Genomic DNA, 26,041 nt, shown 5'->3' with positions numbered 1-26,041 from the left:
TTTAGCCTTGCAGCTGCCTCCTTACATGTTATTAAAGCAAACTACAAATATTTCACTTTCCTATTAAGTTAGTCCTTTTGCTGTTCTCATGACTCATTTCTGTTCCTATGGGAATTGCACATCTTGGATTCTGTTTTGGGCCAAGTGGTTGGTTCACCCTGGTGTAGCTACCTAACGTTTCTAGTTTGGTGAGAGAAGTGGTCTAGCCATCTTTTCAGTCTTTAAACACCTCCCAAATCCAGGAAGAGCTACAACAAACAGCTCTGCATCTCTCTGTTCTGATTTTGAGGTCTCTAGAGGCTTTTACAGACATTTCTTTTTGCTGGGATGACTCTGAGCCCAGAAAAATACGAATTATTTTGTGCAAAGGAATCTGGGTTTTGTGTTGGGTTTGATCACATCTCTGAGTGAGTCTCTGGGGGCCAGCAGACATCACCACCTTTTCAGCACTGACATATCGCATTCTCTGAGACAGCTGCAGTTTTCTTTCTTCCCCTGAGTCAAGAGTCAGCTTGTGGTACAGCCATGTCAGGCTCTGAAATCACATGTGGAAAGCCTCAGCTTGTTTTGGGGATGGACAGAGTGGTGGTGGGAGGCTGTTGGGGTTGCTTGCTCAATCTGTGGGCAGATATTTTTGGCCTTCGGTTTTCATCCCTTGGTGTAGTGAATTAGTACCTAACCCTGATCCTGGGAGCTGTGTGGGCCCTGTCTGCCTGGGTGGGGCACAGCTCCTCAGTGGCCACAGGCAGGGGGAAGAGATTTGCCCCTCACTAATGCAGGGCCTTCCTTTCCTCTTCCCATGTGGAGAAGCAGCAATACACTGAGAGAAAACCAAAGGTGTGGACATCTCTGATGGCAGCAAAGGGACACTCACTAGAAAACGTGGGCATTTCTCTTAGAGGATTTCCAGGAGCCTGGGGCCTTTCTGAAATTTGCAAAAGCAGAAAGCTGAAGATTGGGAGCCTGAAATGCCATCAGATTTAAATATGGAAAATTTATTCTTTATGGCTGTGATATGGGAAATCTCTTGTTCCCATTTTAAAGCACGTGGGACAAATTGTGCTTAGATTTAAGCACATGTTTGAGATTTTCTTGGCTTTAACCCTTTTGGCTCATCAAGACAGATGTCATACATCTGTAGAACTTTCTGACATGACAGAGTGAGCCCAGATATTAATGTCATAGTTTTCAGGACTTCATTAACAGTTTAAATGTATTATTGAGGATTCCAGTAAAATCACTGTTGTTTTGAATGAGTTAAAAAATAGAGACGCTATTTTCATAGAAATGCTATTTTTTAAATAAAACAAACTTACTCTGTAATTTATAAATTATATACACACATGACAAAAAGCTATATATTTGCAGCACAGACAGGCAGTCTACTGAATGATTGTTTAAAATTTTGTTTTGTAGAATAGATCAGAACACAAGCATTTCACCAAAAGAAGCAACTGATCAATTTAACAGCTTAAATGAGGTAAGTGTAACCAAATGTTGAAATGTGATGGTATAAATTTTGAATAGGTGTTTTGGGTTTTTCTGTTAATTTCAAGGTCTTGGAATAATGTAATTGCTTAATAATCCTAGGTTAGCTTTTTAATGAATCATTGCAGTCATGTTTTTGAAGAAAAGCTTGAAAGTGAGATATGAGACTGATAAAATAGTTGAAAAGCTAGAAGCAAGAGGTTGTAGAATTTTTTAAAGCAAACTTTAGGTTGTTTTTTGTTTATGCTCAGAAAAGAATCAAACAATATTGACTGAGTGAAGTGACGTCTTTCAAGAATGTTTGATTTTTCCCTCATATTACAGCTCAAAATGGTTCATCTGTTAAATATGTTTTGTTTAAAAATAAGGAGTTTTCAACTTTACTACATCCTGCCTAAATAAACTATGAACAGCACAATGGAGTCTAAAAGATGCTCTGGTTGTAAGATGGAAGTAGGGGAGAGCAGAGGAGGGGAAGCAATGAAAGCCAAATAACCCCAGTGACACTTGAAACAAGCTGCTTTCACAGGGATTATGCCAGGAGCGCAGTGTGAGCAAAGAACTAAAAAGCTGTTTGTGTGATCATGTTCAGCAATGGATGAGCCTGGGCGAGGTCCTCACAGTCAGCAATATCCTGGGAGGGGCAAGGGGGAGAAGCCAAGCTTTGCTGTTACAGAAAACAGGAAACCCTATACAAAGCATCTCTCCACTCCTGGGGATGCTGCACCCCAGCACAGAGGCCACTCTCACTGCAAGGACAGTGGAGAACACAGGACTTCCACAGGGAGCAGATGGGTTTTAGTGTAGGCCAAGACAACACAACAGAAGCAGGGGGAGAAGAGAGCTGGGTGAAGAGAAGCCCATTCCTGAAAAACTCTGGAAAAGAAAGCTTTGTTTCCATAATGAGCCAGAGAACATTTATGTCTATTAACTGATGCATGGCTTTGATTAGGGGAAGACGACAATGTGTCCTTTTAAAGGAATTCAGACCTAATCTTCTTGCAGTGAATTGTTTCCTCTGCATTTTGTGTCACTATTGTGCAGCTCACTGTAGAAAACCTCAGTGCTGACAAGCAGGGTACATTCAGTGATCAATACAAGGGAATACATTCAGCCTCTGTCAAGCCACCTCAGGCCCTGGGAGAAATCATGAAATTATTGTTTCTTTTGAGAAGCCCCAATGCAAGTATTCACTGAAACTTCCACTTGAAAGCTTCCATTTAAAATCCTCTCAAAGGATTCCTTAAAGGCTAAGAAAAAAATATTGTAATAAATAAATCAGTAAAAAAAAAAATATTAAAACAAATTATTAGATTAGAAATTAAAAATAAATTGATAATATCCAATGAGGAATGAGCAGGGGTTACAACCTTGTAAAATCTTAGATTTTTGTGTGTCTCAGGTCTATTGCAAACCCAAATGGACCTGTGCCATGAGAAAATAAATTCTCTTTCTGGAGTAGAGAAAATGGTGTCTCTCTTCACCGCTCAACCATGGCATTATGCAGACCCAGGGCATATCTTGTTCTATCTTATTGTTGCTTGTTTGTTCCCCATAAAGGAAGTTCTGAATTGAAAATGTCATATGCCTCAAGGCACAAATATTGCCTTAACGGATACTGCAGAGATTTATTTATGTTCACATAAAATGTGCCTATCTTATTTTAACCTGAATTCCCAGATTAAAAAGCTGTTTCAGTGTGACATATAAAAGCATTAATTTCCTTAGAGTGAAAAAACTGAGCAGGTTGAAATTTGCTCAGTTTCTTTCCAATATGAGTCACTTCAAAGGCTATTAAATGCTGAAAGCTTGGATTATTCTCCTTCTCTGCCCCAGCTGATTTCATAAATCCAGTAAATCCATCAATAAACTGGATATAATAGAATAGCTGCCTTCCTATAATAGAATAGGCACAGGAGCAGGCCTGAGGGCAGGGTCCAGGCATCCTTTTCATTCAGGAACACCGTGTGTGGATCAGGGTGATATCAGTTTATGCAGAAAACACCAAGTCTGGGCTTTGCTCCTCATCCCTGCTGTCAGCCTCCTGACTGAGTCTCAGCAGAGCTCATGGCTGGGGCACACCTGGGTCCTTTCCCTTTCCCTTGGTTCTTAAATTTATGAAACCTTTGGGTGTCCACAGGGATGAAAGAAAGGATGTAATTCTTTATCAGGGAAATTCTTTCAAAGGCCAAGGGCTCTCATTTGTCACATTGTCTCCTGTCAGGCTCTGGCCTCCTGGACATGCTGACCAACATAATCCCACAGTGCTGACCCTGCTGGGCATGGCCCCATGCCATGTTAGGGTACTTCATCTCAGTGCCACAGCATTTTGGTGATGAACTGGGAGAATTTGTTCTTTCAGTGTCCCATTCTCCAGATGGATTCAACAGTGTGTGGCATTCATCTCTAGATGTAAGAGATTATCTGTTATCTCAGTAATTCCGTGCCCTAAGGCCTCCCCTCATCATTTTCAATAATCACTGGTTGGAAGGAGTGATGGTCAGTGGGTCCAGGCTTAGTTGTTTGTAGAAAAGGTGTCTCTACTACAGACTGAGCTTCCTCTGAGAGTGGCAGTCCTTTTGTACTGTGCTTTCTCCCAGCAGACAAGGCAATGACACTTCAGTGACTGTATTTTCTTAAAGTATTATCAAAAATAACAAATGGGTGAGAAGGACCACGCTGTTTCTCTTCCTGTCTTTCTCCACCTTCCTATTCATTTTACCATTATTTGTAATAATGTACAATGTTTTTTCTCTAGTGGAATTGACTTAGCTCAAGATCTTTGAACTGTCAGTTACTTTAAGAAGACATAAGAGATAAGAAACCTTTGTCCAAGACAATTATAATTGCTTTTTTTTCAAACTTTCAGGATACTCTTCTTAAGAGAAAACCATATGGTTATTTTTCCAAGGCAATTCATGGATCAATTTGAGATATTGATATGTCCTTTCATTTGCATTAGCATGGATCAGGAATTACTGCCTCAGAAACACTCATGCTAGGCTTCAGAGTGAAGCTGTAATGAGTACCAAATCTAAAGCAATTGAACTGAGATCTTAGCTGATACAGAATGCCATAGCTTAAATTACTTCAGTTACGCTGGGTTTCCTTGTAGGGGCTTTCTCAAACTGATGATGGTGCCCACCATGTCCTAACTTTTCCCTCGGTGTGTTTCAGCTGTTTGCAGAGTTGTTTGTTGTTGGCTTCTAACATGTTTAGCAAGTTCCTCTGACCAGCCATGAGCAGAGGTGGCCCAGGCAGGCGCCGGGGTCAGGTCTGGCCATAGGAGAGCAGTGAGCAGCACGTGCACAGGCTGGTTCTCACCCCCAGAGCAGATGTGCTGGCCTTTGTGCTTCACCTTTACTCTAAGCTGTGTCTCCTACCACATTTCCTGTAAATTTGTGGTGACTTTTCCTGGATAGTGCAGTGTGGCAGTGCCATAACACTCTGCTGTGGTTTAGGAGTAAGACGGAGTTGGTGGTACACTCCAGATTCATTATCTCCCTGGTAATATCAAGATGATCAAAGTTAGTGTTTTTCTCAAATCCCTATCACTTAGTGTTTTTCTCAAATCCCTGTCAAGGGCACACTCCTTAAAACAGTTAAGGTATTTCTGTTATTATTATTATATGATTTATTTTCAGTGTTTTGGCAGTGGCTGGGAATTTGCCATCCACCCACCTTCTCCAGATGGGTGAAAAATATCACTTAGAGCAACTGAATATGAACCAGCTGGTGAATTACAGCATAAGAATTGTACAGCATAAGTTGAAGTACGATATTTAACAATGTAGTCTGTGAAAACGTTTTTACACTGAGCTTCACATAAATATTAATGTGTCATAAGGAATAGTGATGCAAAGTGAATGCATTTTCTTGAAATGGGATTTTTCTTGCCAAATGCTTGAAGTAACAGTCCATGAAGGATAAGTCCTTTGTCAGACATTTACTTATGTTTCCTTATTGTCACATTCTTATGGGTTGTCATCTGTGTTCTCCCTAATTTTAATCAGCTGTTCTCCTGGTAAAGTCCAGGCTGGGATCAGAGTCCCCACTGGTTTGTAACTGGTGTAGTCATCTCTTGCTAGATGACACTAATGACTGTAAAATTCTGCCTGTTTGTGATAATTCCACAGCCACTTCATTTGAGTTTAGTTGGGATGAGAGACGATGGGATATGAAGACTTCCCAAAACAGTGTGTGATGCAAGTCAGCACCCTTCCCTTGACAAGGAAATGTACTGCCACCTGAAAGCTTTTAGGGCCAAGATGGTTTCCATCATTTTCTTGAATTCTATAAAAGGAATGAAAGGATAAAGGCAGGAAATCTTCCCTGCTCTTCTCAGACAACCTAGTTTCATTTTTATTTTTATATCTAAAGTTGTCTTTGGTTTTACAAAAGGGATGCCTTACAACAAAAATAATGCAAAGATATATTAAACTGCCAATTACATAGGTGATTTATTTTCACACAAAGGAAATCAGGTCAATGAATCAATTCATTTTTCATTAAATGAATCAATAAATTGGTTTCAGGTATTTGACAGACTGGGGAAAGGAGTTTTCAGGGTATCAATTTGACGAATTTTTTTTCTTAGCAACTCAGATAATTTTCTTCAGAAAATACCCTTCATAAATATGTATTACTTGAGCCACTTAATGTTATATGTACGTTCTGTGTGTGACAGCTGTGTGGTTATTAGGACAGCCTTATGTGGTTTTGTTTTATGCTTTAAGCAGTATTTCCCTTGGGATGGGGGGCTGAATGAGTGGGGTGTGGGAAGTGACTCATTTTGCCCAGTCAGGTGGTGATTAGGGCTTTCACAGCATTTCCATCACAGCCAGATGCTTGTGTCAGATCGTGCAGCTCAGTACTGCATGCAGCATTAAAAATTCAAATCAGAGCTGGAGCACGCATGGCACAACGGTTGGAAGTGATGTGGCAGATAACTGTCCCTGTCATTGATTTGCCTGCAGTCAGTGACAATGATGTGTTGATTTTACCTTTGCAGCGGATCACAAATTATCCACTGCCCTGTAGAACCGGCAGCAGCCCACATAAAAGCCATGTCTACATAATGAAGTATCTCTAAAACAGCCAATTAAAAAAATCTCTCTCCCAAGAATCCCATGAGTGAGCGTATTCTCAGTAACTCTTTGTTCACCGCTGTGTACTGCACTCACAGGCTGGAGAGTGAGATTTGATATTTTATGAATGGTAAATGGGGAGGGACATAATGTCATCAGATCGTGATGTCAGCCCAATGAATGAAATACTTCCTTAATGTATTGCTTCAAGCCCAAGAAGAGGGACACCATCTCAGTTTGGCTTCCTGGAATAAATCGCCTTTTGCTGACAAAGTCATCTTTCCCACGTGCCGTGAATAATCCATGTAAATTGGGACTTAAATAACCAGGAGCCAAGGCACTGGTGGAACAGTGCGTGTTTGTTCTCCCCACGTCCCCCCGGAGCTGGCAGTGGAACACCCCTGTGCAGGCGCTGCCGATGGGCTCATGGAGTTGAAGAGCAATTGCTGATCCCTGTTGTTCTCTACCCAGCCCAATGTTCTGCTTTTGTCTGCAGAATTCTTTGTTGAAGCTGCAAGCCCTGGAAACTGATTTGTGCTCTGCGTTTCTGCCAGCCCAGGAGGAAACTCCCCAGTTGCCGGCACCCAAGGACACAGCCCCTTCTCCAGCGCAAAGCAGTGTGCAAGCTGATGGGGCCAGTTGTGGAGGTAAGAGAGCGTGCCATGATGTCTTCTCATTTGCAATTATAAAAAAGCCTTGTGACTTGCACTTTAAAATCAGGCTTCCAGCCCTCTGGGAAACAGTGCAGAGCTAATGCAAAGCACCATTTCCTCCTGCAAACACTGTGTTACGTAGAAAGGGGTGATACCCGTTAAAAGAATGGAAATTAATGGCTGTAACCCTCTGGTTTTCTGAGAGGGAATTTTCAGAGAGGTTTTAAGAATCCCAATTATTTTATTTTTAGTTTTAATCAGTTATTTTTCCCCAAGTAAATTTGCTCTCTTTACTTCCTATGTCTGTATTGTGTGAGATCACCTGCCATATCATGTAATTCTATTTTTGTCATTCTTTTTGTCAGAGCAATATCACTTCATTTCTCCTATTATTGATTTTAATTTAATGCATCAGCAGAGAGATAGCGAAGGTGAGTTTTACAGCATGTGGATTTTAATCATTCATGATCTTGTATTATTACCCAGTTGGGCAAACTGTGGTTTGTTATCTTTCCCTCTTCCCTTAATAGGGAGCTAAATAGCCCTAAGGCTCAGCACTATTTTTGTTAATTCATGGCTTGTAGTCACAGGGCTGGCAGAGTCGTGATGCTCAATAGAAGAGGAGTCACTGCTGGTGAAAAATAGGTCAAAGGCAGTATGACTAATACATCTCACAGACAAGTGACATGAATACACAAATACCTAAGTCGTGCACTATGTATGGTTCAAATTAAGGCAGGTAGGTCAGTAATCCCTTTGCAATTGATGTTTCATATCAGAAAAAAATATGGGTTCAGAAGAACTTAGTTTAGGAGCTGCTTGCTCAGCATTTTCAGCAAGAAATAACATTAAGTTATTTACAAAAAGCAAATCACAAATAATGATAGTGTTCTACTTAAAAAAATTCAAAGTTTGAAGCTGGTATTGGAAAAATAAAGGAAAAATGTATGTAGAAATAAAATTATTATAAAGATGAAGGAATCTAAAAATGCTAGATGTCCTGGGTTTTATTTTTAAAAAGAGGATGCTTTAGTCCATACAGGCAAATACCTTAATAGCTCTTGGATACAAGCATGGAGCCTGTACTGGGGCTAATCTGGTGGGGATCTGAAGCAGAGACAGGTCTCATTTGTGTGCTGCATAGGAAAAGACATTCTGCAGCTCACCCAAAATCTGCACTGACTCCTTTCCTTTGTGGCAGGGTGGAGTTTTCTTCCTTTCCCAGTAGTTTGCTGCATTATTTTGCTCTGGTGGTTTCATAGTTCATTGTTAGGATGGTTCCTAATTGTTCCCCTCAATTATTTCCTTCTGTTTTGATTAGATTTTCTTTTTATTTATGCTGGTAGTGACCGCTGCTTCCAAACCCCTCTCTACTCCCATTTCCCCTCTGCAGCCACATGGGGAAATGTTGCATGATGTAGCATTTCTCTCGCACATTTTCAGAGCATGCTCTGCCACTCCAGCAGTCCAAACTTGCCCCTTAGTTAAAGCTTATTTATTTAATGGGTTTTAATGTGCCCTCATTTCTGTTAACATCTGCTTTGTGGTTTGTGGCATTTTTAGTAACTTGCCATTTTGCACAGACAGAGCTGGTCCTAATTCTGTCTCTTAAATTACTACTGGAATCTTCTGATGCATTGAGCTGTCACATGGGACTATTGGCTATTTGAACTCCACCTTGGCTGGAAGTCCAGGGATTTGTACCACGCTGGGAAGAGAGTTTCAAGAGGGTGTGCCATATATGTTCCATCTTTAGTTATCAGCCCTTCCTCGGTAGATCAGGCAAAATAAACATGATCCTTTCATTCACATCCCAGTGAACAAATTTTAGAAAAGAATGAAGATATAATAGTCTAGTAAGATGACAGGGTACTCCAGGATGCAAATTTTAAGGACATGAACAGTAATCTATCTTTGAGCAAAGTCAGTGATTTCCAGTTTACTTTTGAATATGTGAAAGCTGAGAGTTGCCGAAGTGAGCCTGTAGAGAATTGTAAGGGGCTAGTTTTTTAAAGGAGTAATTATAGAAAAGTAGGGTGTAATTTCTGTAACTTTTGGTTATGAGATTTCATCAAATATGTGCCTGCAGCAGTGAGCAGCTGAACCTAACTACAGGAAGTTCTAAATTACTTTTGAATTAAAAAATCCAGATAGAGGCATTCACAGATGTAATGCGTTTAGGACTAAACACACTACATCTGAATATTATTTTTTCTGTACAAGAGACTTCTGTGTGTTATTGTTTTTCTTGAAGAGTATCACGGGCATAAATACAGACTTGTACCATAGGACTTGTCGTATGAAGTCCACCTGCTGGACCATGCTGCAGATTATCAGACACTAGAATTTGGTTTTAATTCCTGTGGTGTTCTCCTGTCAGTGCTAAGCTGCATGGAGTAGATGCTAAGGGGAAACTCAACGGCTTGGGTAGAGGTGGCTTTAATTCCCAGTTTTGGCAAAAATAGAGACTAAAATTAGATGAGGTACATGAAGACAGGTAGAATCTTGGTCAGTTCATGGGCTACTCTTAGTATATTTATATTTATTAGTATGTTATATTTAGTGTCTTGTTTGGGATCTACGCAGAGCTGGAATCAGGACGATGGTCTTAAGTGTTAATTAAAGATGGGGTTGCTTAGAACCTGTGGAGGCAGGTCAGCCTGCCAAGGCTTTCCCCCAGAGAAATGTGCCCTGAGGGAGCTGTGATAAGCTTATCTCAACCTTCTCCTTAGATGGGACCATCCTCCCTTGTCATGGTGAGGTATCCCACCATGCTTGGTGACTATGTTGATCCTTTGTAACCCATTGGTTTTCCCCTCTGGTACCACCCTGGCTTTCCCCCATAAAAACCCCAGCTTCTGCCCAGTTCAGGAGGGAGTTGTTGTCCCTGGCTACCCTCTGCAGAGCTGCTGGATAATAAAGGCTGTCTCTGTGGAATTGCCACACAACGCTCCTGTTTCTCTATCTTTGAGTCAGCCTGGGATAACCTAGCAAGGAGAGCTGAAATCACTGAGCTGTAATCACTTGCAGTTGTAGGCTGCCCTTTGCTGAGGTTACACGGTAGCCAGGGATCGCCAGAGGCCCCCGGAAGGCTGTCTCTTGTGGGACCACTCTCTCTGGGAAAGTTGTGGCATCCTAGGTCAGAGCAATGGACCTGGCCCGGCCACCACAATCACTCTGAGATGTCTCACTATTTCAGTAGTTGTGCCACTGAAATGAATCAGTCTGAATTATTTGCTGACCGTTTCTGACTATTTGGTGGTATTTAATGCACTTCTAGTAAAGTTGGAACTAAACTCTTTCTTGGGCCATAGCAAAGTTGCACCAGGGTTTAAGCCTTGCAGACCTTGCTGTCAGAAGGCCAAGGAAATGAAAGTGCCCTGGGAATAGTTCTGTTTGGGAAATATTCCCAAATTATAAAGCATGCAGGTTGTCTCCCCTTTTGCTAGCAGAATAAAAGAACCTTCTTGAACTTTGTGTGTTTGGTTTTACACCAGAGCTGCACCAGCCACTACTTGTCCTTTGCATTTATCTTCCAAGAGTGATTAGTCTTGAACATCTGCATTTCTTCCATTTCTGAGACTGGGTTGAGCCTATAAAAATGTCTGGTTGTAGATGTGAGGAGGAGCAAATATCTGTGACCGTGTGGTTTATCAGTGGTATAGGCTGTCTCCTAAAAGGAGGACATTTTTAGGTCCACAGGAAATCAGAGTTCAAATGTTGGAAAGCTATTTCCTTCAGCTATCACACACAGACTGGCTGATCTTTTTATCACATCATTTGCCTTTCACAGTGAGGGCACTGCTACTTAATATGGCTATAAGACAATTTATTCCTTGTAAAAACAGAACATGAAAAACGGCACAACAGTTCTTAGTCAACCTATTTCACAGTGATTATGTGTTTCTTGAAGTTCAAAGATGGTGAAATTAAAGCAGGGGAAGCCAGGTTCTTCTCACTGAAAACACTATTCTTCAGAACTAAAACAACAACCCAGCAACAACAGGTCAAAACCAATCCAAAGATATTAATTTTAAAAATATTAAAGGGTTAGGAAAGAGTACTTTCCAAAAGAGAGAACGCTTTTGTTTGTAGAACACCAATTATTTCAGCCAGTGTCACTGTCTGTTGTCAGTGTCTGTGATTTCCCAGGACTGTTCAGTGTTCTATCCCCGCGTCTCCCGGGTGCCTTCCTGGGATCTCTCTGTGGGAGGATTTGAATCTCATACAAGATTTAGATTTGGGTGTTGCTCTGTTATCTTAGAGAGCTGAATTTGACCTGCAGAGTATGAAGTACTTAGAAGAAGGTTGCAAGGTTAGAATTAATAATCAAGTACATTGTCTCATTGTGAAAATGTTTAACCTAATTATAATTGATGATAAGAGTAGACGAGCTTATAAATACAAGAGTCATGTGTAACTTTTGCTTGACAGACTAAACTAATGTACAATATACAATAGAATGTTTTGTCTGTAAAGAAAAAGCAGTTGGATAGTGCCCATAGTTAAGCCATCGTAACTACTATTTTTTAGAGAAATATGGGGTTTTTTTTGAAGGGTGTCATTCAGAGCTGGTTTTTCACCACTATCACAGTGCAAAGCAGAAAATTGAAAGGGCAGGTAAAAGAACTTACCTAAACCTGCCAGTTCTTCTGTGAGTAAATGTATGTACAGTTGTTCTTCTGTGCAGTTTTAGACTTCTGTTGAATAAAATGATTCTGTGAAATGTATTAGAATGCATGACATATGGCAAATATAATACTGATTAGAATTGACACACATGCTGCCTGGAAATGCAAAATAATAGATATGAACTAAAAAGCTGTATATATGAATGGATTTAGGAAAAAAAAGAAAATAATATAGCTGGTATAAAATATAATGTACTGTGGAAACTGCTGTAGGAGAACCTGACAGCACAAACTTTGCTTTAGCAAAGGAAACGAGAAAAATTTTGGGCAAGAACTTTTATGAGATTGTTGAGTTCCTAATCCATAATTATACTAGAAGGTATAATCTTCATTAAATCTCAATCATCTGACAGCAAAAATATTGATTAAGTTATATCATCCTCATCCATTTCAACTATTGAGGGTGAGGAAGAAGATTCAATGAATATTCCCTTCAGTGTACTCAGGTAGAGTACAGTGAAGATGAACCCCTGATGTTACCTAAGCAGGCCCTGTAATGTGCCATTATTTTTTGTGCTACCCATAAACAGAACCAGTGTGATGAGGTTCCTACTTTCTCTAGGTTGACCATCACTATAAAATAAATTTTACCTTGTAAGAAACCTGTGGTGAGGTTTGCATTTACAGTCCAAAACATTGTTAACACAGTACCACAAGCATGACTCTTCCAAGGAGCCGCCACTGCCCATGACCTTGAGTAAATAAATTGAATGTTCTTGATGGGGGTCGTTATTTTCATATCTTGTGCTCTTTGAGCCAAGGGAATGTTATTGTTACCAAACAAAATGCTGCAAGCAGCCCTGGAGGTTCTTATCACTAGGATATATTATATTTTTGACCTTCCTCTCTCTTCACCAAGGGAGTAAATGATGAATCACAAAATTAAACTTATTGTGGACACTCATCGTCTTCTTCAGGGTTGTGGCTTTAAAAAGCAAACAGATCTATGAAAATACAAGTAATGTTTCTGTTCTGGGAAACTCTCCATCTTCACTTCATAGATTATAAATACACCCATCCACCTCCTCCTTTATGTGAAGCCAGTGACAGTACTTCTATTTTCTCATCCTCAGTGCGGTGTCCACCCTGCATGCAACACTGCTGATCTGTTTGCTGTTCACTTTGAATACTTATGCTTGGAATACTTCTGTAAGGACAAATTTTTATTGACCTAGGTAAATCAACCCCATGTGAGTGACCTTCAGTCCACACTGATTTATACTTTCCTTCTAGAGCCTGTGCCAGCCCACAGGGACTGGCAGAATGACATGGAGAGCAGCCCACAGGAACATCACTCCCTCGGGACCAGCCGACTGCTGTATCACATCACAGATGGAGACAATCCTCTCTTGTCACCACGCTGCTCTATCTTTAGCCAAAGTCAGAGATTTAATCTAGACACAGAGTCTGCCCCTTCTCCACCAAGTGCTCAACCTTTCATGATGTAAGAAAATCTATTTTAATTCTTATGTATTTTTAAGCTTTTTTCTGCAATTCACAACCTTTGACTCTTCATGGTGTTTTTTCAGTTGTTGCTATGTCATAAAAAGCAAATTTTTGTATTGTGGCATATTTTGACACAGATAATTTGCAACACTAGAAATAGAAACTAGTTTTTCCTCAGTCATAACAATATAACAGTATTTTTTGAAGTTTTTGTTAATTATATTTAGCAAGGACAGTTTTAAATGTTAGTAATTAGAATGATGAATAAACACAGGATAGAGAGGGCTATCTAGATATAATACTAAAAATTCAGCTGTAATTGAACTATAGCTTGAGTCACTGATGCGGGGTGATAGTGTCATAAAGCATACAGTCCATATATGTGTTTTCCAGAAACCAAGCTATGAGTTTCAGAGAGAAATCAAATTTTCTTAAAAGCTTATATAAAGAGCTTTAGCTTCAGCTGCATATGGATAATAATCAGCTCTATTGATTTGCAACTGTAAATAATCAGAAACTAAACTGTCTTCAAAATGAAAATGTTTATTTCCGTAATGAAAAACTCCCTGAGATTACTTTTACAAATCATGTCAACACAGTCTCCTGTTATACTTGGAAGATTTGTGAATAAAGGTGTGGGTGTTAAATGTAAATACTGGATCAGGCTTTTGCCTACTAGATTAATTTTTAAAAATATATTCAGAAATCCCACAATTAAGTACAAAAAAAAAAGAGAGAATGAAAGACAGATGGTGAACCCATTAGAATACCCTAGGGGTACCTTCAAGCAAAAGCAATTTTTTTTTGTTTACTTTGTAAAACTAAGCAGTCTTTATCCAGCGAAAGAATAGAATAGCCATGAATTCTGAAATGCTAAGTGTTCCTGAAAACAAAGTATGGTCCATTGTAGCCAGCTCTTAGATACCACAATTCTGCTTTTGGCTTTTGCAGGCCAAGAAGTTCTTCTAGGTGTAGCTGTGAAGACTGCAAAGAACCACAGACAGTAACACAACTTACCAAGCATCTTCAGAGCCTCAAGAGAAAAATTAGGAAGTATGAAGAAAAGTTTGAGCAAGAAAAGAAATACCTGGTAAGACAATAATTGAAAAAGTAAACACTCCAAAAGGGAGGCAAGGACCCCAGTGTATATAAACTTAATCAAAACAATGTGAGATGGGGTATTTCTGGTAAAAAGAAATAGGAAAAACTTCCATGAATATCTTTTTGGCATTTTTCAATGTATGCAGTACATTTTCTTTGGATTACCTTTGTTGCAAAATATCCGTCTTTGAGAAGTGTGAATCAGTGAAACACAACTGACAGGTCTGTGAAACAAAATGGTGCAAAAGGTGAAAAGCTACTTATTCAATTTGTAGGAGTCATTTGCCTGGAAACTTGTTCTTCTGTGCAGATTCCTTCATTCAGGCAGACTCCTATAAACCTCCAAAGCCTGGGGCTCAGTAGAAGCTGATGGCAAAAATCAGAGGAATAAAATTTGTGGGGTTTTTTTGAGGTCAGTGGTGAGCACTGTGCTGGGAATTGTGCAGTATAAGAATATCAAAATATGCCTCATGCTAAGGAGGTGTACAACATGAAACAGGGAAGTTTGTGACATTTTTTGACTGTATTAAAATTAAGCAAATGATATATTACCTTTTAATCCCATTAATGGCCAAAACCTTAAACTTATGCACTGTTTGGCTCTGTGGTCATCATGTACACTCCTAGGAGCACAATTTCATACCTAAACAACCCTCACATTATGGCCAGAAAAAAAAATTATTTCAGAAGCTTTATTTTGCAAAACTGTTTTTCAGTTTTAAATATCTGAGTTTTGAAGATTCAGTGTAAATTGAATTTAATTTGCAGGCAATTTCTAAATGAAAAATAACCCCTGATCTACAAAGCCTTTGTTGTTTGCTTCTTTTGAAATCACTCTTGCACAGGATTTTTCATTTGATTAATTAAGCAGGTCAGTTGAAATTGCTGTTTCCCTAAAGAATCCCTGTCTTAAAGCAAGAGCTTATTCCTGCAAGGGACGGAGATCTTCAGTTACCATCCTGGAAATCACTTAGGAACTTGACTAAAATTAGTTATTTGATCAATCCTTTTGATTGAATAAATAACCAAGGTTATTTATCCAATTAGTCAGGAACTGAAACGTTGTTGCTGTGGTTTTTTTTTGGATCAGACACATAACTCTCAGATCACTGTGGCACTGTGTCACAATGGGGAGAGATAAGCCATGACAAATTAATGCCACGATCAAACCAGATGCTCTGCATGACACCGAGAGAGTGCAGTCAGAACTACGGACGTTTTGTAGCACACTGGGGGTGGGGAGGGTTTTATCTGTTTGATCCTTTAACTGTAAGTTCCTTCTCTTTCTTTCCATTCTTTACGTTTTCCTTTGCGTTCAGCCTTCGCACGGTGACAAGACTTCCAATCCTGAGGTTCTGAAGTGGATGAATGCTCTGGCCAAAGGTCGGAAGCAGCTCAAAGGTACATAATAGCACCTTGTGTCCCTTTGCTGCTGAAGCTTTTGGAAGTGGGAGTGTACCTGCAACATTTTGAAGTCGGTTTTCTAACCTCACTGCCCTGCTTATTTGTCACAGTACACGGCAATAAGTCTCCCAATGGCAAGAAAGATATTATGTGCTATGACTTGCCTTGATTCCTGAAAGCAGGGATTAAAGTGGGCCAGTTCAACCTTCATACCAAGTCTAGAAAGGGAAAGGGGAAAAAGCCATCATCTCTCTGTCATCACTATAAACATTCATGCTAAAGGTGATGCTATTCTGAACACTTTTATGAGTGTCTTAAACACAGAAGTTAGAAGTTTCATTGTAATAGCACAAATGTAGGTGCAAATGTTTCTTTAGGACTCTGGATACACATCTCTAAGGATTTCATTTATTTTGATCATCAAAACAGATCTTTCCTTGATAATAAATTTGGCCTTGAGGGTCAGTTTTTGTCCTTGATTGTCTGCATACCACTCCATTAACGTCTGTGGGTGTATCAGATGCTTTCCCTTGCTGAGTCTGTAGCCAAGACTGATTCTTTTTTTGAAGTTTATTTATAATTTATTTAAATCCTTTTCTTTCTGCCCTTTTATAAATGATTCTCACTACTAAGTAAATTGTAGTATTATCTTTCATGTCTGTTCTGAATGTAGTTAATAATGTAGATATAGAGGATGTGATTGTGGAAAATAAAGAATTAGAAAATCATCTTTCAGTAAATATCTTTTGGAAAGTTCTCCCTTGAGTAATCCTGTATGATTACTAGATGATGATGATGATTACTATTATTATTTCTCCTTGAACTCTGTGTTGCAAATCGAGGAAGGGCAACTGAGAAGTAATGGTCAATCTACATGGTTAGTTTTCTGAAAATTATATCTCTGACTCAACCATTTCTTCTCCTGTCCAGAGGGTCTGGGTTTCATAGATCAGCCTCACCTTCACACCCCCAAATGCCTCAATGCTGTGATGACCTTTGATTTTTATTATCCTGAATAATGCCACTGCTTTTAAGCAAAGCCAGATTCATATGAGGTTCATATGCCAAGTACAATTGAAATGGAAAATGCCCAAATGCTTGTAGATCCTTTTTCCAGTTTGCAGGGCTTGTCTATTCTTTCTAGCTATATCGGTTTACTAAAAATTACTGGTTTTCCCCACAAAGCTGGCCTATATCCTCAGACTGTCACAGCTAAAAAAATTATGTTACTGTTTCTGCATGGATTTTAACAAATTTAACACAGTTGGAGACATCAATCTCCTGCCTTGCCCAAGGTCCTTCACCAGACAGGCGTATGCTTGGAACAAAAATCTGTTTTTATGGGAGCTAATTCAGATTTTAATTCAATTTCCTTATTGCTTTGTGCAGGTCCCTGGAGCTCCAGGGGCTTTGGCTTGGTGTCAAGTTAATACAGTCACACACTTTATCACATCCATGCAGGCTGCTGACTGGGAAGCTTCTGTCTTCTGCTGGGGTGCTCAGGTCGCTCTTCTGCCAAGGAAAGTCATTTAAGAAGTTGGTTGCTTCTCCTTGTGAGGACCACTTGAGCAGCCAGGCTGGCATGGCAGGGTGGCCTTTGGAAGGGAGAGGGACAGTTTAAGTTGCTCTAGGAAGCAAAAGATGTTACGCATTAAAGTGAAGCAGAATTATGTTCCTACATGCCTGTGGTATGATAATAATTGTATGCAAGAAGTAGGAACGTTTTGGTTTGTTTTTGCCTAGTAGTGTCAGAGGAAACTGCTTTGCAAATATTTCTAATTTGTTTACTTGACATGCAATTTGCCTTTCAGAGCTGAAACTCAGACTGTCAGAAGAGCAAAACTGCACCTCCACAGCACCCCAAAGAAATGAGCACTGTGAAGGCAGTGGGACCTCTAAAGAGGCTGGCACACAGGAGGCCACAAGTATGGAACCAGCTCCCTCAGTGGATGAAACCATGGATAGTGTGTTGAGACGACTAAATGAGAAAAGACAACACTTCAACATTCCTGAGACTATAAAGGTACTTAAGAAGCATGGCTACTCCCTCAGAACTCTCTCACTTGAGGCAGATATTGGTGTGGCTGGCTCGGGGTGTGCCAGGGTGAGCGCATCCTCTGTCTGCTGGCACTGCAGTGCATTTTCTTTCTAGCAAGGTGGGAGCTCTAGTTCAGTTTCTGGAAGTGACTCTTCTGAGAAGAACTGCTCAGATTCAGAGGTGCAGAAGGCTTTTTCAAGTAGTGCTAAGCATTTTTTGCTCGGAGATGCACATGTGAAACTGTTTGCCAGGCACTGCTGGAGCCTGCTGACTTGAGGCTGTGTGCCCAGAACTGCATATCCTGGTGTAATGAAGATGATGGCAGCACAAGCACCTTGAGTCCACAGAAACTGTGTGACTAAAAAGTGTTGCTGAAGGTGTTTTGATGATAAAGTTCCCCTCTCAGCCGAGAAATGCTGAAAGCCTTTGCAGAGTCAGAAGCATGCACTGACGTGACAGAGACAGCACAACTATCCAGAGTGCTTTGCTCTCCTGGCCTTGTACATTTGTGCTGATCCTGCCTCTTCTCTTCCATGCTCTCAATTATTCTTCTGAAAGTAGGAGCAATATTCATTCCATGGAGCATGATTGCTTGGCTGGAAAATCAGCTTTTGTTTTACGACTAGTACATATATTAAAATTTTGCTGTGCCTTCACATTTTTGGCACAACATAGGGTTTTCTGAAACAATACATACTGCCCAAACCCCCACTTTTCTGAAGGGCTGTTTTTGCTATCAGAGGATGTTGCTGTCCTGATGCCATTACAGCCAAACAAGACAATAAATTCTGCCCTCAAAGGTAACTAAAACCTAAATGTTGACAGTAACATTTAGACTTCGGCTGGTTAATGAAAAACAGGAAGGGGTGAGAGGGTAAAGAACTAAATGCTAAACCTTGCAAGAACTAAGAAATTATTCTGAGTGGATTTCAGTAGCAGAGATTACCCAGAATATTTTTTATTTTTGTTTCCATTCTTGGTTCTTAAAAAACTAGTTGCTTTATAAAAACCAAGACTGTGCATAAGAATGCCATGCTTCTTAGATCATGGGTGCTGCACACATGACTGATTTTTTAATTGTTTATTTTTATATACTACATTTTTATAAAGAAAAATGAAGTGGAAAAAATGTTTCATAATCAGAAAACAAAAAAAGGCAACAGAACCATGCTATTCTGTACATAGCTCTAAAATTGTAACAGTACAGACTGTAGGATAATATTTTCAGTCATTAATTTTTTTATTAATGGAGTGAGATCAGATGACACCAAAACAGATGTCTATGAGGAAATCCAGTCCAAGAAACTTTCTTATAAAAAGTTAGTTTCTTATAAAAGTTATCTGTCCCACTAACTTTTCAATTTTTTTGGACCTCTCCTAATTTTCCAAGAGAACCTTCTAAATTTATTATTTGGCAGTGCAGACTAGAAATATTTTCATAAACAAGGAAGCAATGTAAATTAAATGCTTTCACATGCCAAAAAAATTTCAATTTTTAAAAGAAATCTTATTCATTTTCCTTTTGCTTTCTTGCAGAGAGAAATTGTGTTTTTAAAACTATCTGTTAGCAAAGGTGCTTGGGTAATAGTTATCAAAACTGTTGGGGAACACAGGCTTGAGCAGGAATCAAATTGATCTATTTCAAAATGATATATTTTAATAGCTCCCTAAGTATAACATTAAAAAAAGATTGGATTTTGATTATGAGTCATCCTGGACTTTTGAGGGAGAATGAGGTTTGTGGCATTGATGACGCAAAATTAATCCGGGATGTCTGTGTTAACAGCAAAGATCAAAGGCATCACTTCAGCTACAAACAATTTTGGTATTACTGTAGATATATTTTATGTGCAACATTTTGTTTTGTATATGACATTTAGATCCTACACTAGGATCTGAGCTAGATTATTAGTAAACTAAATGGCAGCTAAATTATTCTTTTTATTTTTTTTTTTTTTTTTGTATTTAGTTATTTTGGCCAAAGATAGTGTTTCCATGAAAGCCTGCCAAGTTCTCCCCTGAAGTTCACTGTGGAAAACCTCTAAAGCTCTGGTGAAATACAAATGACAGCTTGTGTGTCCTTAGAAAGGTGCAGAGTAAAACCCCAGTGTGTCTAAAGAGCACAGACCACAAGATCTAAATAGCAGAATGTGGTTTCCAGAACAAAACTCCCCTCCTGCAAAAAAGCCTGTGAGTTAAGTTATTGAATTAGAAGTTGCAGAGAAAATTTGGGTTGGCCTGTGAATGGCTCAGTACCCCACAAAGGGGTGGCCTCCTGTTATTTTTTGTGTCACTAACTCCTTCTGCAGGGAGATAGTAATTTGTGTAATGGCTCAACTTGGTTTTAAGTACAAGGCTTTAGGAAAAAAAATAAAAATTAAGAGCATGAATGTAGAAATTCAAGAGATAAAAGGCAAAAAAGCATACTTTGTATAATATTACTCAAAAAGCTGCACGAAATCCCCCAAAAAACAAATCCAAGACCCAAGTCCCAACTTTGAATCCAATCCGAGCATTGGGTGGCTGGGGCTGTGACTGCTGCCTCAGTCCCCTGGGTAAGGTTGGAGCTGGCCTGACAGGATCTGGCAGCAGTCTATGGAGGTGTCATGTCACTTGTTGCCTTTCTTTTATACTTCTTGTTTCTAATTTTGTGTTAAATGCTGCTTGGTAATGAGCCACCACACATCCCCAAGTGGCAGACTAAGGCCCTGGGAACCTGACTCTGTGCCTGTGTGGAAACAAAGCACTGATTTTGACAGGGTCTGGGCAGGCCCAGCACTCACTGGACTGTCTGTCCTTCTGTCGCCAGAGTCTGTAGTTTCTGTCTGGAAAAACACCAGTGAGCTTGAAGACATAAGCACGCAGGGAACAGAGCAGACTAGTAAGGAAGATAACTGTATACAACACTTTGTGTTCCAAGTTATGGAAACCAAACTACCACCTTATCTTTAGGTGAAGTCCCCCATTTCTTTCTTTATATGTCACAAATAACTTTTGTCTTCTGTTTGAATGTTTGCAGCCTGTCCCCCAAGGCTTTTCTCAGACTGGTTCCCTTTATGTATCTGTCTTCTCATCACTGACCCACTTCAGTTCATATTCTCTGTGGCTATGGAGCAGTGTTTCTATTTAATTAGCATTGAATCTCCTGCTGCTGTATGTAGCCTACAGTCCTAAGATGTCTCAGACTGCTATATTAAAGTCCCAATTCTATAGTTTGTGACTCCAGCTGCCTTCTCTGATTTTGAAATTATCAGCTATTTCAAACTTAGCTGAATACCAGCCTGTCTTGAGATTGCTAATAAAATGAGCTAATGAAATAGACTAAAATGCTAAGCCCTCTTGAGATCGGTTCTCTTGTGTAAAATCAATATTAATGATCACTCCATTTCTTCCTAACCACTCAGCTGCTCCAGGCTTAATAGTTTTTGAAAGAATTAACCTTGTATTAATTGTGGAATAGCAATAAATAAACAAATTAGCCGATTTATAATACTCCCGCATTCTAGTTAGCAGCTCATCTCTTAACGTGAGTAACAGACGATTTTAGGGTGATTAACTCATACAGACCTTTTAGGAAAATGTGATTAGCAGTTCTGATTAATGGCTCTGTGCTGTTTTTGCAGTTGAGTACCCAAGAAACAAGGTTTTGCTCCTGTTGAAGTTAAAAGCAAGGTAGTCTGATATCAGAAGAGCGTCACTTCTTCACGGTTGATATATTTTTAAAAGTAGGGTCTAATTAGTAAAAGTGTTTCTCCAAGCTGTCACTAAAAGCCCCCTTGTCATCAGCTTTCTGCAGAAAGGCCCCCTGTGTGTGTGTGCCTCCAGTTCCATGGTTCTTCAAATTACTTCATCTCCCTCACAGATCTGAACACTTAGCCCTAAGTCAAGCTGTCATGATCAGGCAGAGGCTGTGGGAAACGATATTCACTTCATGTGCTCCTCGGTGTTCTGGCCCAGCTGTAAATGTGCAACTGTCAGGAGCAGGTCTTGTTGGGGAGAGGGAGGAGACCAATGCCTGTTACCCTGTGTGCTCCCCACAAATACTGATTATTCACCAACACTGAAAAATCAATGTTCTTTTGGAACCAGTGATTCATACTGCAATTTTTGAGCAGAAATGAGCTGTTTACCATAACAGGTGGGGTTTGCATTGCTAAATCTTTCTGTTCTACATCCCTTACCAGCCAAGGCAACTCTATTTCTCTTTCTTAATGAATAATTAAAAAGCTGAGGAATGCCCTCTATGCATTTTTTCAACTTTTGGAGTGTTTTATCTAGAATGGTGGTTGTTCTCATCTTTTACCACTAAACATACTTAATATATATGTAGTTTAATTTTGGACTCTTTTCTTGCTAAGTTCATGCCAAGTCCCCATTGACCTCAGTGCAAACAGAAATAGAATTCATTATTAATGTTTATCTGGGAAGAAGAGATTATTAAACAGATATGTACCTGTACCCTTGTCATGAAATCCTGACTCAGTCTTATAAATAACTTTTTTAAATAGGATATGACAAAAAAGCAAATGGCTTTGGAAAAAATCAATCTTCAGAAATGTCTACTATATTTTGAGAGTATTCATGGACAACCTGTAAGTATGCCATGGAAAGATAGGTAAATTAAAAATTATCTAACTTCTCTAACCAGTATTTTTGGTATATTAAATATATTTAGATGAATTTTACACAATTTTTAATATAATTTTAGCTATTTCAAACTAATTTTCAGATATAAATGTTATTGCCTGATACTGATTAATTATATGTTAGAAATGAAAGTAAAATAAAAATTGGCTCTGTATCTCTCCACGACTGGAAAATTTGAGGAGTAAATTGAAAGATTACATATTCACAGAAGATTTGGCTCTGCTGTTATGTATGATTAGAATGCTTATAAGCTGAGGAAGGTTTTATATAGGGTACCATCTGAGATATGAACTACAAAATTGCATGACCTATTGTACGTGTTTGCCTTTACTACACAGCAGGACTTAAACTATTGCTTAAAATCCATTCAAGGGACCTCATTGCTGAATGTAAGTGCAAACAAAAAAATGCCACAATTGGTGAGATTATGATTTGAAAATTTGTCTACACAGTTGAGGAATTTCTTTTTGATATCAATGTTTGTATTCTTGTGAATGTCTGTTTCTGGCTAGTAGCTGTTGTGGTAGAGGAAGAGGGAACTGGCACCACTGTTTGTCCAAAAATATGCCAGTTGTTAAAATTATAATCTGGTTCTGACCCCATTTTTGTTCATCTTCTTTGGGCTTGGAATGAAAGCTGAGGGATGGAGTGAATATGCAAGAAGGGTATGAAGAAGTTAAGAACTTAAGAAGTTCCTTCCTTAAGAAGGAAAACAAAGAAGAAATTATTAGTACAATGTAGAGGTAAAAGAGACTTGATTCAGAGATAGGAGAATACCAGGGTGCCTTTGTAGCAAAGGGTTCAGAGAGGGTGTTTCTTCTCAGGGCTGAAGCAGCTCTGTAACATCAGTTACAGACACAGTGGGGTGTCCTGGGGCTGATGTTTGCCGGGCTGATGTTTGCCCTGCTGATGTCTGGTATGGCTCAGCACCATCTCTATCCAAACTTACCTGACATAGTCAAACAGAGAGGCCGCTGACTAGGTTGAAAGCAAAGAAAAATTCTCTCTTTTGGCTTGTTTGGCATTCCCTAGAGCTCTTGTGCGTTGTAGTTAAATAGAACAGGATGCTTGGGGAAGAGAAGCGGCCAGGCTGGGATAGGCAAGCCCTGACATTCTGCAGTGAAGGGTGGCTCTAGAAGTGGTACCTAACCACTCCATCAGTCAGATGTGAGCAGTGTCACCAGCCTGCATTTGTCTGCTTTCCCTCTTGCACCTGCTGTCCAGGCATTTGTCTTTCTGAGCAGCTCTGGACTATTGTTTTTGCCATCAGCCAGTCTCTTCACACCTGCCATGTCTTCACTCATCTGAGTGGCTGCACCTGGGCCTCTCTGCAGTGCCAAAAATCAGTGAAATTGCACCCAGTGAGTGCTCAGGTGTGGGAGCTGATGAGTAGGGGCCGATGGTGGACTAGGAACAAATGCCCTCGCTTTGATGTTTTATCACTGAGAAAAATGTTACTTTGGGGGTGTGGGGATATGGTGGCATGACACGGTTGGTTGGCTGGGGTGGGAGGGTTGTCTTGTTCTGTTGTTTTTTTTCCTTGTGGAATTTGCTTTTTCTTTTTTTTTCCTTAATGCAGTCAGTCAATCTAGTGTACAGCTAGTTTCCCTAAGGTGTATTTTTGTATTTGTGAACATTTGTGGCTGGATCAGGCACTTAACACCTGATTTAAAATCATATTCTCTTCCAAATGCTCCAAGTGCTCATGAAAGTCCAAGAGCAAAGTAAATGAAGGGACAGTAAATTCCCATTGTGGAAGGCAGCTCTGGTGAGGAATGCACACAGCAAAGCTGCACAGAGCCAGCTCCATGTGCAGGCTGCAGAACTGTATTCTTGGTGCTCTTCATCCCACTGGGCCAATGAGTGGCTTGTCCCAGGCAGGCTGTGGCATTCCTGCTGCTGTCATCACAGCTAAGGATGTGAGCTGGCAATGCAAGCACAGTAGCAGCACATCTGAACTGCTACTGCTCTAGCAGCAGCCTCAGAGAGAGAATAACTTACCTTCTGCCTGGGCAACGTGGCCAAAAAAAGTGGAAACCACACTGGGTATTCTTCATTAGAAAATAGATTGTAATTTTTCCTTTTTAGGTTGTATTGACTGAATTACAGTTCCCATCTACTGAAGCAAAATACACATCTGCTCATACTCTTATAATACTTTTTTCAGCTTTATAGGAGGAAAATTAGAACCTTTTTAATTTACTTTTTAATTTTTGAGGGCTATGTTTTAATATGATTTCTCTTTAGGTAACTAAGCAAGAAAAGAGCCTCATGAAACCTCTTTACGACAGATACAGAATTATCAAGAAACTTCTGGCTGCTCCATCCTTGATCACAACAATTGTAAGTTGGAAAGAATTCATCCATTGTCAAGGAAACATACAAAATGCTGTGTTTGATTTGTACCTGTATGTCCATTTAGCAGTAATGCTATGGACATCCAAAAAACCTGCTCATTGAGCACCTGTATTAACATACAGGGTGTTGATACTTCAAATAGAGCGAATGCTCTGTAAAGTTCAACTTCTGTGCATGCCAGAGGTTCCAATGTACAGCAGCAGCTTCTGAGACAAGAACTTCAGTGGGCTGGCTAAGACATCAAAGTGGCTGGCATTAGTTTTCCATTGTGGCAAACATCTACAACACAGAAGGAAACCTTTCTCTTTCCATGAAGAACTCTGCTGTCACTATATCTAACTTCTGTATGTTATCATCAATGCTTTCATCAATTGCATAGTACATATATGCAATCTGTAGTACTTTAATAATATATTGGTGCTATGGAACAGTACTGGTCTCATAGTGAGTGAAGGCAGTGGAATCCGGCTACTTGGAAGTTAATTAGCATGTCTACCAAAAACATTAATCTAATAGTAATTTGGGCTAGGTCAATTTTAAAAATTATTATAGTCTTGTTAGATGACAGCGTAACCTAACATTTCTTTGAACAATCACAGTGCAAAGCTTTGCATACTTGCATATGAGTATTTCATTGAAAAATTTCCCTGAAATCCCCCCAAAGTGTTACTTGTTAGGAGCTTTGTCCCACGGAGTTTTTGTGTTTAAGCCTTAGTCTTAATAGCTCAATTTTTTTTTGAGGATGGAGGAATGTGAGCAAGACACCAATACCAGTCTATTTTAGCAGTTAACACTAGTAGCTATAAAACTGTGGAATCTCTCCCTTCAGCTCTTTTTATAGTCAAAACATCTGGATATAATATCAGGAGATAATAATAAAGGAGATGTGTATATAAGAGGAGTACAAGTTCCAGCCAGACTGCACTGCTTACATAAATACAGAATGTTAGTTAAATCTTTGCTACGTGTAAGGGCTTTTGGATAGCCAGAAATAAATTCTGGGCTGGAGATACTTGGGAGCAGGGCCAACTTCTGTCCTTTTTACTCACTGGTAGGCAATACACAGTAACCCAGTGACCCCAGGAGTGCTTTCATGAACAACCTGAGGTAGACCTGTTAAACCTTTCA

The 26,041-nt window shown here is 39.6% G+C and overlaps 1 protein-coding gene across 11 annotated transcripts in view; it reads left to right on the top strand.

Moving 5' to 3' along the window:
* The window catches only part of FAM13C (family with sequence similarity 13 member C), a 118,776-nt gene that overhangs the window by 88,606 nt on the left and 4,129 nt on the right, over positions 1-26,041 (top strand). For 6 of the 11 annotated variants that reach the window (XM_086899711.1, XM_086899710.1, XM_086899709.1 and 3 more), the window contains 7 exons: positions 1,417-1,480; positions 7,072-7,222; positions 13,153-13,363; positions 14,317-14,455; positions 15,786-15,867; positions 17,682-17,893; positions 24,803-24,898. In XM_086899711.1, coding sequence (XP_086755837.1) covers positions 1,417-1,480; positions 7,072-7,222; positions 13,153-13,363; positions 14,317-14,455; positions 15,786-15,867; positions 17,682-17,893; positions 24,803-24,898 — 955 coding nt within the window. Of the gene's footprint in view, positions 1-1,416; positions 1,481-7,071; positions 7,223-7,593; positions 7,660-13,152; positions 13,364-14,316; positions 14,456-15,785; positions 15,868-17,681; positions 17,894-22,416; positions 22,501-24,802; positions 24,899-26,041 lie in introns of all 11 variants that reach the window. The other 5 variants (XM_086899704.1, XM_086899701.1, XM_086899705.1 and 2 more) reach the window with 3 other exon arrangements.

The sequence above is a fragment of the Cyanistes caeruleus genome, chromosome 8 (genome assembly GCF_971803275.1).
Source record: "Cyanistes caeruleus chromosome 8, bCyaCae1.hap1.1, whole genome shotgun sequence".
NCBI lineage: Eukaryota > Metazoa > Chordata > Aves > Passeriformes > Paridae > Cyanistes > Cyanistes caeruleus.
This window is presented reverse-complemented; position numbering and strand designations above follow the sequence as displayed.